This window comes from Eubalaena glacialis, chromosome 4 (genome assembly GCF_028564815.1).
Source record: "Eubalaena glacialis isolate mEubGla1 chromosome 4, mEubGla1.1.hap2.+ XY, whole genome shotgun sequence".
Taxonomy (NCBI): domain Eukaryota; kingdom Metazoa; phylum Chordata; class Mammalia; order Artiodactyla; family Balaenidae; genus Eubalaena; species Eubalaena glacialis.
In genome coordinates this window covers 29506656-29523076 of record NC_083719.1, presented here as the reverse complement: position 1 = coordinate 29523076, position 16421 = coordinate 29506656, and the positions used below count along the sequence as shown (strand labels likewise).

The following is a 16421-nucleotide window of genomic DNA, read 5'->3' as shown; positions in this document are numbered from 1 at the left end:
GTCACCCAGGCAGGTTTAGGCTGCTGGCTGTCTTGCCTTCATCCTCAGCACAGCCCATGCCTTGTAGCCCCCACCTGGACCCCAGAGCTAGCAATCAGCGAGGCTACTCCTGCTTCTCAGGCTGCTGCCTCCCGTGGTCCAGCTTGCCCCCGAACCAGGGGCTTGTCCCTGTGAGTGCTGGAAGTACTCGCATCCACGGTCATTTGTTGAACAAGGATTTATTGAACACCTACTATGCGCTAGCTCCGGCGATCCTCAGCTAAATATTCTCATTCCCTGCAGTAACTCCTCCTGTAAGCTAATCAGTTCAAGACCTGAAAGGTACCCTTTCCCACTCTATCCTCACTGCTATTTTCTTAGGAAAAAATACTCAAGTAGACACAGCTTGACCAAGACAGCCTTCATAATCCTCTCAGCATGACTAAATTATAGACAGGTTTCTTCCTAACTCCAGACTCCTGACCTCCCTTTTCTTAGAGTATTTACTTTAGAAAACTTGTCTTTGTAAGTCCATTCTCTGTCCCTTTGAAATGTATATCTTTTCAAAATCTTCCTGCTGGTTTTAGAAATCAGAACTGTCTCTTTCAAGAACCTGGGAACCATCTCTTTGAAATGTAAGCATATGAAATGAAAATAGAACTCCTATGTCCTCCTCTGGGAGGAGAGGAGTCTGACTTGGGAAGACACCTTGCTCCAAGTTGTAAAACTACGTGCATCAAGAAGAGAAGGGAAAGTTTACTTTTCCTTTAGACGAGGCCAATCAAGCAACACAGGTTGTGCATGACACCCCACCTTGCCCCAGTTCTTAAAAACTCTCCAGCCCTTATTCTTGGCAGAGCTGGGTATCCAGACTTGGTCTGTGCTCTCTCCCCTATTGTTGACAATACCTTGGCGTAAAATCAACGTCTGTCTCTTCAATTTGTCCAGTGCAATTCATTATTTTAACAGGCTGCAAAAATAAATTAATCAGATTGTTCCGATGAATGGTCTATTTTTCCAATCTGGACACAAACGTTTTTCAGGGATCAAGTGCCTGCTGAGTCTGATCCAGCCCACGCTCTTGTGGCAGGGCTGCTTTCCCGGGGACACGTTGGGTGTCCGCTGGGAGAGGCTGGCGTGGTAACGACCCAGGACAGACACCATCTCTGCTGTGCCCTCCACAGCTCTAGGCCACCTGGAAACAGCTGGTGAGTTGTAGCTTGAGATGCTACCAGTTCTGGTGTTTGTCTGGCCGGGGACAGAATGGCTTATTTCAGCTCACCTCCTTGGCAAGTTGGAGCTCCGGCCGGGCAGAGTGCTGTGAGTAAAACAAGCCTCTCGCATTCCCAGAGGAGTGGTTACAGGACGGACGCGGCCATGGAGAGAAGAGTCTGTGTCATCCTGACCGGCCGCTCTTACCTGCATCAGTGAGAAGAAATGGTTCATCGCGATTCCCGTCGAGTCCTGCAACCAGCTCTCGTTAATGATGGCCAGACGTTCCTGCTCTGCCTCTTCCTTGCGGGCATCACAGATGTCCCACAGGCGGTCCCGTAAATCCTGAACACGAACACTGCTGTGAGGCTTCAGAATCACAGCTCAGATGACCTCCGTATAATAACACTAAAATCCTTTGCCTGTCTTAATGTGCCTGAAGAAAATTTAGACCTAATACACTCATATATTTTATCCCTTTGGTCAACAAATATTTATTTTGCTTCTACTCTGTCAGGCTTAACTTTCTAAGACCCCCTCAGCACACCTTGTGCCCAGGTCCACAGTTTACTTTATTCATGCGGGGCTATGTTTTAGGTATTCTAATCCTTCCTCACAAGATTTGATTGGCAGAAAAAGACCTTTCAGGGAATTTTTGAGGAAATGGTGTATTGTTGGTGGAAGAAATATGTTGCTTTATTGAATCCGAGGGCATAGGCTTGTTAATTAATCATGAATGGAGCATGTCATTCTCCAAGAAATAGGGTCTGAGCTTAATAGGATTGTCTGAAAATAAGCTTTGTATTACGGAGCTAGCAGTGAAAAAAAAAATCTTTTAAAGATCCCAGCTCTGCCACTTACCAGATCCTGAGGAATAATGATGATAATACCCTTCTATGTGTGTCAGTGTTCAGAATATAAGTCATTATACTTATATTGACTCATTTAATGCCTCACAACCACCTTGGGTCCTATTATTTTCTTCATTGTGCAGATGAGGATACTGAGTCAGTCATAGAGAGGTTATTTTCCTAAAGTCACATTATGAGCAAGTGGTGGAGTCAGGATATGAGCCTGTGGTCTTGTCTGTACCACTAGATTAGGGCTCAGTTCCTTGACCTGTGAAATGGGGATATTATTTACCCTTTGGACATGCTGCAGTTAGCCTAAGCCTATAAAGCACTTATCACAGTATTTAGCACACAATAATTCCTCAGTTATAAACAGTATCATAATCTTATTCATAGCAATAAAATATCTGTTTAATTAAAATCTCATTAAGAAAATATATACAGTCCAATAAAACTTGACAGTTTTCACGATCATAATAATTTATTGAACATTTACTGTGTGTTGGGCATTGTGTTCAGTGCCTGACATTGATTACCTCACAAATCTCCACAATAACCGAGGGAGAAGTTTCTGATGAGAAATTTGATGCCCAGAGAGGTTGAGTCACTTGCCTATGGTTTCAGCGTGGTGAAGGCAGGCATTCGAACGCAAGCAGTTTGATTCCAGTGCCTACAGTGGATTTTACTTCTGTGATGCTGTGTTTATGGAACACTTAGCATTTTGGTTTGTTATCTTGTGGGGGCTTCACATGAAATGAAAACATCACAGGCATTTTTATAGCTCTACGCTAATATCAGAACAGTACGCCGTTCTTTTAGATCTGATCTTGATGTCCCCCTGGTCTTTGCACAAATGCTATATCAGACATCAGTGAGGACTAGCTTCTGCTCCTCGAACATTTATACATTTTCAAAAGACAGGAGAGGAAGCAGTTGAGGAGAAAGTACAAAAGCAGGAGCCTGGGACCTCGTTTCTAGTTCTCTCTCTGCTCCCGACTCACTGGGAGGCCTTAGCAAGTACCAGTGTCTCTGTGGCTTGGTTTTCTAATGGTAAAGTGAGGACAACATGATAGCAGAACCTTTCCATTAACTTCTTAGGATTGGAATGAAAGAAGCCAAGAACAAGGAATATTACCAGGAATAAAGAGGTTAACTACTGGCAAATAGGATTATGGATGTGTCATTTCCAATTTTGCTTCTTTTAAATATCTAATCTGTCTCCAATAAACATATGGTACTTTTGGAATACAGGAGGGCCAGGATTGTGAATAGGCAGGAAAGAGATAGGAAAGGCAGATATGTTTTAGGATTACCGTTTGAGGAATGCCTAAGAACAGGTAAAAGGCTTCAGTTTACTGGGACATTGATTAATTCAATACTTCCTGGATTAAACCCTCCAGCACCCTGGTCATCCAAGTTACCATAATGCCCTCACTTAATTTCAATAGCTTCCCAGTTGGTTTTCCAACTGCTCTCAAACACACCAAGTGTCCTCCCTCTTCAGTGCCTTTGCTTTTCCCTATGCCTGATACACTCTTCCTCCCCAAATCTGCATGGCTTATCTCATTCAATCTCTCCTGTCCTGAGTTTGCTCAAATATTGCCTTCTCAGTGGGCCTTTCCACAACTACCATATACTAAATGGTACATCAACGTTCCTTTCCTCCCTGCCCTGCTTTCCTCCTTCACATAGCTCATATTATCAGCGACATACTCACTATACATTTACTTGTTTATTGCTTATCCTTTGCATTCTGCCCCCAGAACATAAATATCCTGAGGTCAGAGGCTTTTTGTTCAGTGTTGAATCCCCCGCCCCTTGAGCAGTGCCGGGACCATGGTAGATGCTCAATAAATATTCACAGAGCAGATGAATGGGTCATGGGGTAGAGCTTGGGAATTTGTTGTTGTTGACAAATAAATACTGAGATTATAATCAGATATGACTACTAGTAGCCTATACTTAAGGTTGTGGAAGGGGAAAGAATTCCCCTGACAGGATAAGGGGCTCTGTAAATCTACACAGGAAAGACAAAAGGTGAGAGATTGAAATCAGGCTTCATGTACATCAGAGGACCTTTTCTAAAGCATCAGGGTAATATACTCCATTTATGAATTTATCAAAATCTGCCTGTCTACCAAGTGCCAGGCACTGTGCTGCTGGAATACAAAGATGTATGAGATTTGGTACCTTCCCTCAAGGGATCTATTCAATAGTGGCAACACTTTAGGCTTTCTGGGATGTTCCCTCATTCCCCTTCTGCCTGACATCAACCAACCATATAACTGTATCCAAGAGAGTCACGTACTTAATACCAGGCTTGGACACACTTACATGACCCAACAAAAGGGTTAGGAGTCTACAAAATACATGCCCGGAATGCTCTTGCACCGCTGGCCTTGGCTTCTCCTTCCAGAAGCATTGGCTACCATATTCTCATTCTGAACTCAAAGTACAGAAGAGCGATTGTTCTTGAAAGTCGGCAGGTCAGTGTTCAAACCATTTCCCTCCTCATCCTCACTCCTCATGAGAGTAAGAAGGGGATGAATTAGGCTTTTGAAGTACAAGATTTGAGAGTGTGGAAACTCTGGCCCCCCGGGTCATGGATTCCCTTACATTCACTCTTTGGTGTAGTTCAGCCTTCGTTTCCTCATCATCCCACAGGTCATCAGGAAGAGAGTTGAAATCAGCCTGCCACTGAGATACAAAATCTTGCTTGTGGTCCGGACGCCTTAGAAACTGCTGGAAACCTGTTCTGTAAGGCATTCGGAGAATCAGACGGAGCTTATATGTCCCGCCTGTAAACTACACAGTTGTAACTTTGAAAACTTTACTTACCTAATATCATATAAGTAAGCAATCACCGTATGCTGGCCTTCTCTCAGGTGCCTGAGTACTGTTTTGATGGAATTTATATAGGAATTTTCTATCAGTTTCCAGTAAGGTACTAAAAATGATCGTATTTCCTGTTAAATGGTAAAGCATAAAAATCATAATTTCGAAGTGAAAATTCTTCTGTGTAATTGAGTCAAAAGGGCACTACTAAGCAAGAAGCTCAAGATGCAACTGAAGCCACTTAAGGCATCTCTGTGAAACTTCTTGATCCTCCTTCCTCCCCCTCCCCCAGCTAATTCCTATTTCAAATCATTCTTCGTGTCTGAGCTCAGACATATTTTTTTCCAGAAATCCTTCCCTGATCCAACAAGTGCATAGGGTCATCGTCTGAAGTTCTGAAGTCCCATGTTAGCACCCTGTACTTCTCTCATTAGAGAACTGATGGCATTAACTGTAACTGCTTATTTATTTGTCTGTATTCACCTCTAGAACAGCAGTCTCATAAAACCAGGAAGAATTACTATCTTATTCACCACTAAACAGTTTTTCCTATAATTACCACAGTGTCTGGGACATAGTAAGTGCTCAGGAAATATTTATTGAATGAATGAATTGAATAATCACAGACCTCACATTTTGCCTAAGTTGGAGAACACCTAGGGTTCATGTCAGGGTGATGATGAGTTATTTCTCTGAATTCCCCCTTGAGGTTTTACCTTTGCTGTAAAGTGCACCATGAAAATCAGAAAGTTTCTTTTACATTATCTTTAATGATGCAAATAAACAATGAAAAATAAGAAGTAATCAAATTGAAATAAAATTGAAGATACATATTATATTTTAATATAAACTTGCTGTACTAATTTTTCCCTTATTGGTTGTGCATTTATTTATTCAGGGACTTGCACATGGGGACCTTGGAGGTCATCTGGGCTAACTTCCTCTTCAACTGAGAAATACTAAGAGATCTAGAGACAGATTATCCAATCTCTGTGGACCTTGCTGATACATTAGGCACATTTCAATGCAACCCCCTCCAGGGCCACACAACTTGTGTCAGTGGAAAATGCTTCCTGTGTTGAGCAGAAATTTGCCTTTCTGTATTTTCTACTTATAAGCCCTAGCTGTGCCCTTTGGAGAAGGACAGTCTACATTCACACCATCTTCCCTATGACAGCCTGTCAAATATTTGAAGACATTGGTGAGGAGAAGTAGGCTGGGATTCAGGATGAAACTCGCTTGCTTTTGTATTTCCAGCACCTAGTACAGCATTTGCAAATAACAGGTACTTAACAGATGTTAATATAGATGTAAGCAGAGTCACCTGAACCCAATTTTATCATCAGTTAAATTTTCAGGAGACTGGATGGCTTCATCTGGTTCTAAAGGCCTATGATTCTATGTCTAACCATACTTCAAGTATTCATTTATCATACACATTTACAGTTCTTTCAATGCTCCTCTGAAATTATTTTAACACCTTTCTCTTACCTAGAGCCCCTCTCTGGTTTCTAATTTTTCATGATCTCTCTTAAAAGATGTGGTATCCAGAGTGGTGCTGAAGACCATTTTAAGTAAGCTGACTACTAAACCTCCCTCCTGGTGACTTCAAGCCATTAATTAACACTCTGTGCGAGGAGAGTTACCACCTAGGAATGGACCTAACTGAACTAACATCCTGTTCACAGTTCTTATTTATTTACAAGAACTTCATGAGAAATTGTCAAATACTATTTTGAATTCAAGATATACTATGTTCATGGTACTTCTCTGACCCACCTACTCAACCTTGCTATCAAAGAAAAGGAACAGGCCAGTTCAGCAGGACTTAGTCTTAGTAAACCTGTCTGACCTCTGGGTGATCATTTTGTATGTTACAAGTGCTCAGAAGGCATGTGTTTAATAATTTTCTTTCCAATTTTGGCAGGGATTAACGTCTGGATCATTGGTCTTGTATGCTACTAAATCCCGTCCACCTTTTGTTAAACATTTAGTCATTAGCCCACATCTGGTCGTCTAGATTCTCCCATATCTTCTGTGATTTCTGTGAGTTATCGATAATGTCCCATCTGTAGTTTATTTAATTCTCTGGGATGTTATTTTTCTGGGTCTAGGCACTTGAACTTATGTGATGTGACTAGATGTTAAGACCTATCCTTTCGAATTAAATAGTCTTCTCTTCATTGACTGAAGCATAACAGGAAATTGGGTAGCCAAAGCAAGTATCTTCCAAGCTTCAGAAGCTAGAAAGCAAAGACCTATCACTCCACTGCCTGCTTGGTGGTCTCTGAACCTTCCCTTGGGGCTGGCAAAGGGATAAGGACCCAGGCTCCCCTTGAACTTGGTTTCTGTCTCCAACTGAGAGATCCAGATATGGAAGCAATCCCCCTCTTTCTCTCACTCTGTCTCCTTCCCCATGCCTATTGAGGTAAGGTATATATGGGGTCCCTGGAAGGCCTGGAACTAGGGTTGCCAGATAAAGTATAGGATGCCTATATATACTTCATTGATTATCTGAAATTCAAATTCATTTAACTGAGCATCTGTTTTTCCTCTCCATTAGTAGGTAAGCTGTGCAGCTCATGTGTGAGAAGCTTAGAGTAGAAAAGGACTAGGGTAGGTCATATGGCCTGCTTTGTTTCCAGGTTCTAGGCTAATTCTGCTTGTAGCAAAAAGGAGTTCTCTACATGATTTCACTTAGGTAACTAGAGGTCCGGGCTGTATACCCTCCCATCGTCCCCCCAGACCAACTCCCCATCCTTCACTCTCCATCTTGCTCAGTGATTTCTCTAGGAGGCTAACTCATGTGAACTATTTCAGGAAACTGCCTTGCCTTCCACGTCCCAGGCAAGAGATGTGAGAGCAGGAAGGACATGAGGTCTGGTTATATGCTTCCCTGCTCCTCTCTGCTGGTCACTGTGGGTGGCTGCATCCTCTGGGAAGGCCACAGCCCCTGGCAGGTGGCCCTCTCCATGCACAGGTCTTCTTGAGGTCTGGACATCTGCTCCCTGTCCTCACCTTCTCAGGCCTAGGGGCCATAATAGCTCCTGGCTATCTCTTGTTGAGGGTAACAATCTAATCCTTGTAGATTTTCTCATTTACTGGCCACATACATATAAATCATCCTTTATTCAACTTTCTTTAAATTATCTTCTGTTTTCTGCCAGGATCCTGACTAGAAGATCTACAATGGAAGCTGGTGCCATATCTCAGTGTGAATATTTATTTTTCACTCATGTTCTCTATTTCCGTCTTGTCCTCTATGAATTTATTTCTCTCAAGGGCGTCAATGTTTGGAATAAAGGATTAGATTTTAATATTTTTGTCCCTCACTCTCCAACTCCTACCAAATATTATCATTTTAATTTTATCTCCTTCCTAACAACCACTTCTGTATCCTGCTTCTATGACAGTTTTTGAATATATTTATTTTTCAAAGTAGCTACTATTTGGCTGAGTGATATTAATTACACACATCTGTAATTCTATCATTTAATGTTCTCATCTTCAAATATTTTCTGTTCTAATTTCTCCCTCAATGCTAATTAATTCATCAGAGCCTTATCAAGAATCTCTAGCATACTCTTCACTGTATTTGATTCTGTATTGAATACAGTGAACTGTCCCACATGTTCCTACCCTCCCCCAAAGAGTTTACAATTTAATTGAGGAGATAAGTAAGACATTTCCCCAGGAATGCTCAATAATAATTGCAATTCATGATTGGGTGTCAAGTGCCTGGCACAGATGGTCAGGGCTAAGAGTTCATAAGAGTAAGAAACCATGGAGGACTGGAATTAAGAAGACAGGGACTGAGTCTTTCAAAAAACTGTTTGTCTTTTAAAAAGTTTTAAAAGAAAGACCATTCTGTGTGATTCTCCCAAGATGATTTATCTATTAAAGCAGCCCGATTTGCCTAGGTGACAACTGGGCTTTGCAGCTGTCAGAGCATAAAGAACTGAAAGGAGCTTCCAGGGCTCACCTGGGCATCTCCTTGCCTGACACTAGGGTACCCATTTAAAGAGTTCAGGCCAGATAGCTCTCTGTTCTTTTATTAGTTTAGTTAGTTTCAAAATTTTCCTTCTATTTCTAAAAAGTCAGGGGTTAAACTTCACTTGAAAGCATTATGATGTGGGCATAAGAGCATGGTTGGAGGGCTATAATTTGCTGGATATGTGTTCTGGGGAAGATATTCTTCCAGGAAACTGCATCTCTGCTTGTCCCTGGGGTGAAAATTGGTCCTCAAAGAACCCATTTGTTCCCCTGATTGCAGCACTCAACAGCCGCTCAAAGCATGACTCAGAAACTTTAGGGAGCAGAGAAAGCATGGGATGTGATTCAATGAGTATTCGCAAAAGATCACCTCGGCTTTTTGATGAATATATATATTACCAGCTACAAAAGGCCTTTCGGATGGTGCAAATAATGGTGTGAATCTTCCTATAAAGAGGAGAAAGAACAGATTCTACTAGCTTGAGTCTAAACTGCCGTACCTCAGGAATTGGTTCATTCACATACACCCATTCTTCTGATCCTGGCTTAGATGGGGGTGGCACTACTGGGGCAGGTGACACATCTGTAGAGTCAGCAGGTGATTTCTTTACTGGAACTTTCCCTCCTGGAGATTTTCCTCTGGGAGAACCTTAAACATGCATATTAAATCATGCCATTACAAGGAGATGAATGAGACCAGATTGTGGTGGATTGATAAACCTATGATGCCATGGATTTCAGGCAATTCATTAACTACTTTTTAAGCAACTTTGGACAGCCTTATCAAATAAAAAATAAAAAAACATCATTCTCTATAGCCCCCAAATTAACCAATAATACCAACAGCAATTTTTTTTTAAAGCAATGCAACTTCTCTTGTCCAATTAGCTGTGGAAAACAACGATATTTTATTTTCATCTCTGTCCTTGCTTCCACAATGAACACATGGTTTTTACAAAGTTTAGGTGCCAGAGAAAAGTGTATTTTATTTACTATTGCAAAAACTGGCAAATTAAACACTCACCCTGAATGAGAAAGAGGGTAGCTATAACAGGAGCAGTGCTCTTAGTGTTCTTTGAAACCCAGGGGAGGAGCAGGGAGAAAGAATGCTATTGTAGGAGTCAGTGAGGGATGTAGGGGAGGAGAAGGGGTACCTCCTGAATATTCCACATTCCCTGGATGAGACAGAGGGCTTCTGAGCGGGGAAACTATATCTCTTTCTGCAGTCAGGGTGTAGGGATGAAGGCAACTGCTGTGCTCTAGGTCTGGCTGAATTAAGGCATGCGGGGGAGGGGAGAAGAAGAGAGGGGAGAGAAGGAGAGGGAATGGAAAGAGAGGAAGGAGGAGAAGGAAGAAAATGAGGTGGAGGAGGAGGAAGAGAAAGAGGCCTAATTTCAGTTCAGAATCCAGAAAGGGCATGTGCCCTACTCTCTGTGAGAACATCCAGGGTGGGAATCTAGACCCGCGAAGCAGTACCCTTATGGTCTGAAAGATCTTGTGATTGATCAAACTACCTTAACTCAGAAAGCACTGATATTTCCTCAAAGGATCAAAGTTATAGTTTAGAAATTCATTAAGTTTAAATTCCACTTATTTTCAGTTTCCTTATTAAGATTTTAGATGCAGTTTATAGATGCCTACAGAATTTGCAGCACTTTCTTTCCCCAAAATATATTTCTTTAATGAGTACTATTTAATGATAATGCTGTTTAGAAAAGTAAATACATCTTCCACTTTTATACTAGTTTAAAATATATGGATTATAAGTAGACGGGATATTGTTAATTATGTCATATGAACAGTTTAAATTACTTCTACTTATACAATTAAAACCAGTATTCGTAATCTACAAGTTTAAAGTTGCATCTAGGTTTTTTTAAGTAGAAAAATTTAAGAGTATCTTTGTTCAGGTGAAAACCAAAAATGTTCATAACTTGATATATTTTTCTATATGATAATTTTTCATTCTCTGAACTGAATCTCTGGTGAAATAAAAGTGACAATACTATGGCCACTTTAAGATGAATTTCTCAAAGGAGAATTCCTAAGGAGAACTTTGTAATTATAAACGTGAGACTGGAATGAGTTTCTTTTTCTTCTTTTCTTACATATCATGAACATTCAGTGAAAACTAAGGGAGCCAGGGAACATTTTTGGACGATGTGCTTTGATTTCATTTAACTTTTATCTAATTGTTAACAATGAAAATGCTAAAGGGTAAAAGATTTGAATGAATAAAAATGTATCTATGTCACAGTGAGTGAAAATAGGTGCCACTTTTGAACAAAATCTATCGACATCATGAGGGTCATTCCTTTTTAAGTACCACCCATGCAACCATGTGAAGACTTCAGTTTCTAATAAGATATTTGCTTTCATTTGGAAGTTGGATTATTGAGTCCTCAGTGTGGCCATTCTTCATGCATAAAATTCTCGAGAGTAATCTATGCTTAGCATACAGTAAAGATAGATTTTAGCAAATTTTTTTTTTGTCCAGTTGTAAGAACTTAATGGTATTACACAGAAGCACATAGAGTGAGAATAAGTATAAATAAAATGAGGTCAAAAGAAAAATGCAATTTTAGGACATGGGATTTATTTAATCATTTTATCAGTAAAATAAAGGTCAAAGTTGAAACGATAGAGCAATAGGCTTGAGCAAAGAAAATAACATAGTAGGAGCTCAGTAAAGGTAAGAATAAACTTCATCAATTGATGAGAGGACATTAAGAAAACTAGAACACTTTCAGATTAAGTTGGCACTACTCAGGGAGATGAGAGGATTATAGGAAGAAGGAAAAGATGCGAAAAGTCTGATTTTTTTAAAAGAAAGGCATTATTATTACCTTTCAGTCCTAAAATATTTCCTAGTAGGATCTGGCTAAATTAAGGGCTTCCCTAGGTAGAAGTTAGAAGACTGGTTAACAGTGATGGCTTTCTTATTGCCTTGCTTCAGCGAAAAATGACGCTGGGTGGTAACTGAAGTGGAGACTCAGGATGCCTTGGATAAGATGAAAATTTTTGCTCTGCAGCAACGTGGCCAGGAAGAGAAAGAGGTCAATGCCAGGTAAGGAGCCAGAGATGGAACATGAATCAGCTTATTCTCTAAATCGCTATTAAGAAGCTATTTTGGAAAAGTTTTCTCTCCTTGGTGTCCTAGAGTTCACGTTGTTAGTCTATGTGGAGCTGGAGATATGGAACGTGGACAACTATAAAGTAATGAGGACTGGTTATTTGGAATCCTTTATAGGACCTGATTTTAGTATAATTATACTCAGTGATAAGCGTTGGAAACTCCTTAAGTCAATTTTGCAAAGGATTCCCCTTTATTGCCCACAGTCTTTAATAACTTGGTCTGGAGTCAAAAATCATATCCCATACTTATTTAGCCCCATTTACTCTGAGCCAGATTCTGTTCCAGCTGCTTTTTTGTATATTTACTAATTCCTTACTACAGCCACAGAGAAGTTACTTTTATGACCTCATTTTACATACGAGGGAACTGAGGCTCACTAAGGTCAAGTTACTTGCCCTAAGTCACTCGTATGGTAAATGGCAGAGCTAGAATGTCGGCCCAGGCAGGCTGGCTCCAGAGTCCATGCATTTGACTGTCATACTTTATTGCCTTTTAGTGTCTATTGATGTAATTCATGTTCAAAAGTGTTCATTAGATTGATATTTAGAAATTTGCAAGCTTTAGAGTAGTTCTTTTAATACTACTTGCTTGGCTCATAAATTGATTTTAAGACTGTGTTCTATTTACATTACATTACAATTAAATTACAATTTAATTTTTCTACTTGTGGTGAAAATTTTATTAAAAGCTACAGTCTGAGAAATCAATTCATTGAAAGACTCATACTAAAGAGTATAAATAATATTATTTAACTCATTTATATTAGATGATGGTATTAAGGCAAAATCCAGGGAAGCTATGAGAATAGTGTTGAGAGTTAATATGGAGTGTAGGTTACATTCGCCAAAGTGTAAAGAGGCTCTAACTTTTCCTTCTCATAGGTTAATGATTCCTAACAAAACACTACCTTATTTATTTTGACTCTCAATTTCCTCATCTTTGAAGTGGGAAATGATCATTTATACCTCACAGGTGGTTATGAGGATTATGTGAGATTATAAAAATTATCTTGTATAGTGCCTGGCGTAGGGTAGGTACTCCATAAGAGGTAGCTTGTTACTATGATTATGAATTATATTATCAAAGGAGATTGTTGAATTTTGATATCTGAACCATGATTGTAAATTAATCATCAACTTTCTAATGTGTGGCATCAACTTTCAGATGAAACCTAACGTGTTTTGCATGTGGTCTAAAATCTATTAAGACCTTGTATATTGCACCACATACTCTCCTCTGTTTAAGGTCCCAGGTGATAAAAAATGTATTTTAGAAATTAATCCTAGAAAAACTTAGGGCTTTTTATTTCTATTTCAAAGTATTGTTATATACATGTTGTTTTTAAAATTGTAATCCTACTTAAATATTTTGGGGAACAGGACATATTATAAGTAATACATTAGAAATAATTGAATGTTTCTGATATTCCAATGGCTAAAATAGAACAATAAGTCTTGGGCATCAATATGGTAGTTCTTCAACTTTAGGGATCACCAGAATTCCCTAGAGGGCTTATTAAAACACAAATTGCTGGGCTCCTCCAGGAGTTTCAGATTCAGTAGGTCTGGGGTGAGACCAAGCATTTGTTTTTCTAATAAGTTCCCAGGTAATGCAGATGCTGCTGGTCCAGGACTGAGCTTAAAGAGCCACCATGTTAGTAGATGCATCTAGGTATTTCAATTCCATTTCACTTTCATCTTTTTTCTCTGTTCTTCCATGTCTTTCCAATTAAATGTCATTAATGTTTATAACATTGACAAAACATTTATTGCTACGTGGCCTGGTAGCACCTAAAGTTTACGTCAAATCAGAAGGCAAGCACTGGAACAGTCCCAATACTAATACATGGGCAGGCCAGAAGAACTAAAGAGGACATGATTTCCAAACATTTACCCCACAGAGCTCTAGTCCCAACGGATACCCCTTCAAGAGAGAGTTCTGCAGCCACAATGTTTTGGGATTTTACATAGTGTATCTCCTACTGTCTTAGAGATAGATGATTACAGGAGATACATATCTATATCGACATCTATCTCAGTTGAGATTAAAAACATTTTAATTTGGTGTAACTCAGCATTTTCTGAAATTGGTTGATTAAGGAAAACTCTTCATTTAGCCCTTAATTAACACCTCCTACGTAAGGTCATAGAGTTGAAAAGCCCTTATTTTATGAAGGAATAAAATGGGGCCATGGCAAATGGTTGAAGATAATAAGAAATGCTTTAAGAACATCATAAATACAATTGCAAATGGCATTTCAGTGTCAAGATTTTGGAGGGAGAAGGTTGGGATTGATCTAATACACAGAGAAAAATAGGGATGAGTCAAAGATGCCAATAGCAGGAAACAATGATAAGCCTGAAGGAAGGAAAAAGGAGATGGTTCCTCAAACCATAAGAGATGCTTTCAGTATAAATGGCATCAAACAGCCTGTGAGGTAAACAGATAACCAATGAATAGTGTTCACCCCTAATGGAATTAGTTCCAAATATTAAGAATTAAAATCATTAAGTCTTCCTCTTAATGAAAGAAATCCTGTTATACATGCCAAAACAACAGAATTTCTATGTAAAAGAAAGACTTCTAAATCTTGATCGAGAGTTTACCTATTTCAAATATTATTGAACACAGTAGAAATTGTGTTTATGGAAATAGAAACACAATAGTAAAATAAAAGCAAAAAAATGTTTGAAAGTTCTTGGAGTTACTTAAACTGAGCTAACTGCATGACTCCAGTGAATATATATTTTACTGGTTGAACTTGTAGTTGCTTATGGTTTGAGTGTGTATACTTTTATCTAAGGATGCTCTCAAAGCATGTGAATTATTATGTCTAATGATGATTTGGCACCTAATATGCATAAATATATTTAATTCCTATTTTTGATGATTCTATGCTGATCCTTCATTTGCTTTTGCTGATCACAATAAGAAAGCAAGGGATGCATAATGTAAATGTGAAAATTATTCTCCTATTTGTAAACAGGTGAGATAGAGCAGAGCATAAATTATAGCCAAAATTATAGCTAAATTTTTCATCTCAGTGTTAACTCACCAATGACTCTAGTTATATAAGCCTATCAGGTCATATAATCAGAGAAGTATAAGATTCTTTGAGAATCATGGTTATGCATCTTTAAATGCCAAAATAAAGATCCTTTTAAGCCCATCATTTTGTGAACATGGCACAATCTTGGGCTGCTACTACACTGGCAATTTGTAATGAAAAATTAAGCAAAGGTACATACTTCATGACAACCCCCTTTGTATGTACCCTGCAAAAGTCAACTGTATGTGTCCATAACTGCATTTCAATCTTTAATTGGTTGGTGTAGCAGCTTCAATGTACAATCTAACTAATATGCTTTTTAAAGCCTATTTTCTTCTACCAACTATTAATTATTTACAAAATTTTATCCTCCTTATTTCACAGAAATAATTAAAATAAAACAGAAAAAAAAAGAAATTAGGGTCAGGAAAAATACAACTTAAAGTAGAAGGTCAAAACCAGGAGAGGAATTAGAAAGCAGACTCTGGGATCTAGGTCCTTGCACAGATACTAAAATCTTAGACACTAATTTGTTTCTGTACTTCTAGACAGCCAAAACAGAAAAGGAAGTGCTATCATTTAGAGGTGCTAATTATCTAGCCATGCAGAGGAAGAAAGATTTTCCAGTTCCTTGATTCTGAATGAAATTTCCCACCTAGGATTTCACATAGGGGTGACTGAATAATATAATGGGTATACTATCCCTTCAGAAAATAAAATACCAGGTTATTATTGGTATAATAAATGTTTTACCTCCACTGCTATTGTGTTGAGGACTTTATATCAAAGTGCTTATCAGTGAAAGCAATTCCATGGGGGGCCCAAGAAAATATGGTTCAGCATGTAGTTTTCTGATGGCTTAGCTTAGCTCAAGGATAACACCTATAATATCTATGATGAATGGATATTCTGTATCTTAGATATTCTCTAAATTATTCCTCACAGGCATCACTTTTCTCAGCAGGACCTTTGCTAAGACCCAGGCTACAGAAACACTGAGGTTCTGTTTTATTGGCAAGGGCTTATGGTTTACAAATGCCTGAGAGAGGTATTCAGTGTATACTACTACATAAATATAGCTATTTTCATGGAAAATTATAAAATGCAGAATTATATTTAATCATATCTATCTTGATCTGTACCTTTTCTTTTGAGTGAAGTTTCACTTTTCTTCCCTTTTCCTTCCTGAAGAGATTCTCGATTACCATGCAGGGGTTCTAAACAAAATTCAACACATAAATATCATTGATGATTTTCTTCAATATCCTGGGCTATGATTTGTAAGCAATCAAATGTTATTTCTCAAAAACAGTTATATTTGTGAACTGCCTAAAATGGCTTAGGCCTTTACTGTGAGTTAAAATTA

The 16421-nt window shown here is 38.9% G+C and overlaps 1 protein-coding gene across 1 annotated transcript in view; it reads right to left on the bottom strand.

Moving 5' to 3' along the window:
* SPEF2 (sperm flagellar 2) overlaps positions 1 to 16421 on the bottom strand; it is a 179011-nt gene that overhangs the window by 69889 nt on the left and 92701 nt on the right. The window contains 5 exon segments of the mRNA XM_061187701.1: positions 1399 to 1536; positions 4659 to 4797; positions 4881 to 5008; positions 9371 to 9519; positions 16198 to 16272. Of these exon segments, the coding sequence (XP_061043684.1) occupies positions 1399 to 1536; positions 4659 to 4797; positions 4881 to 5008; positions 9371 to 9519; positions 16198 to 16272 (629 nt within the window).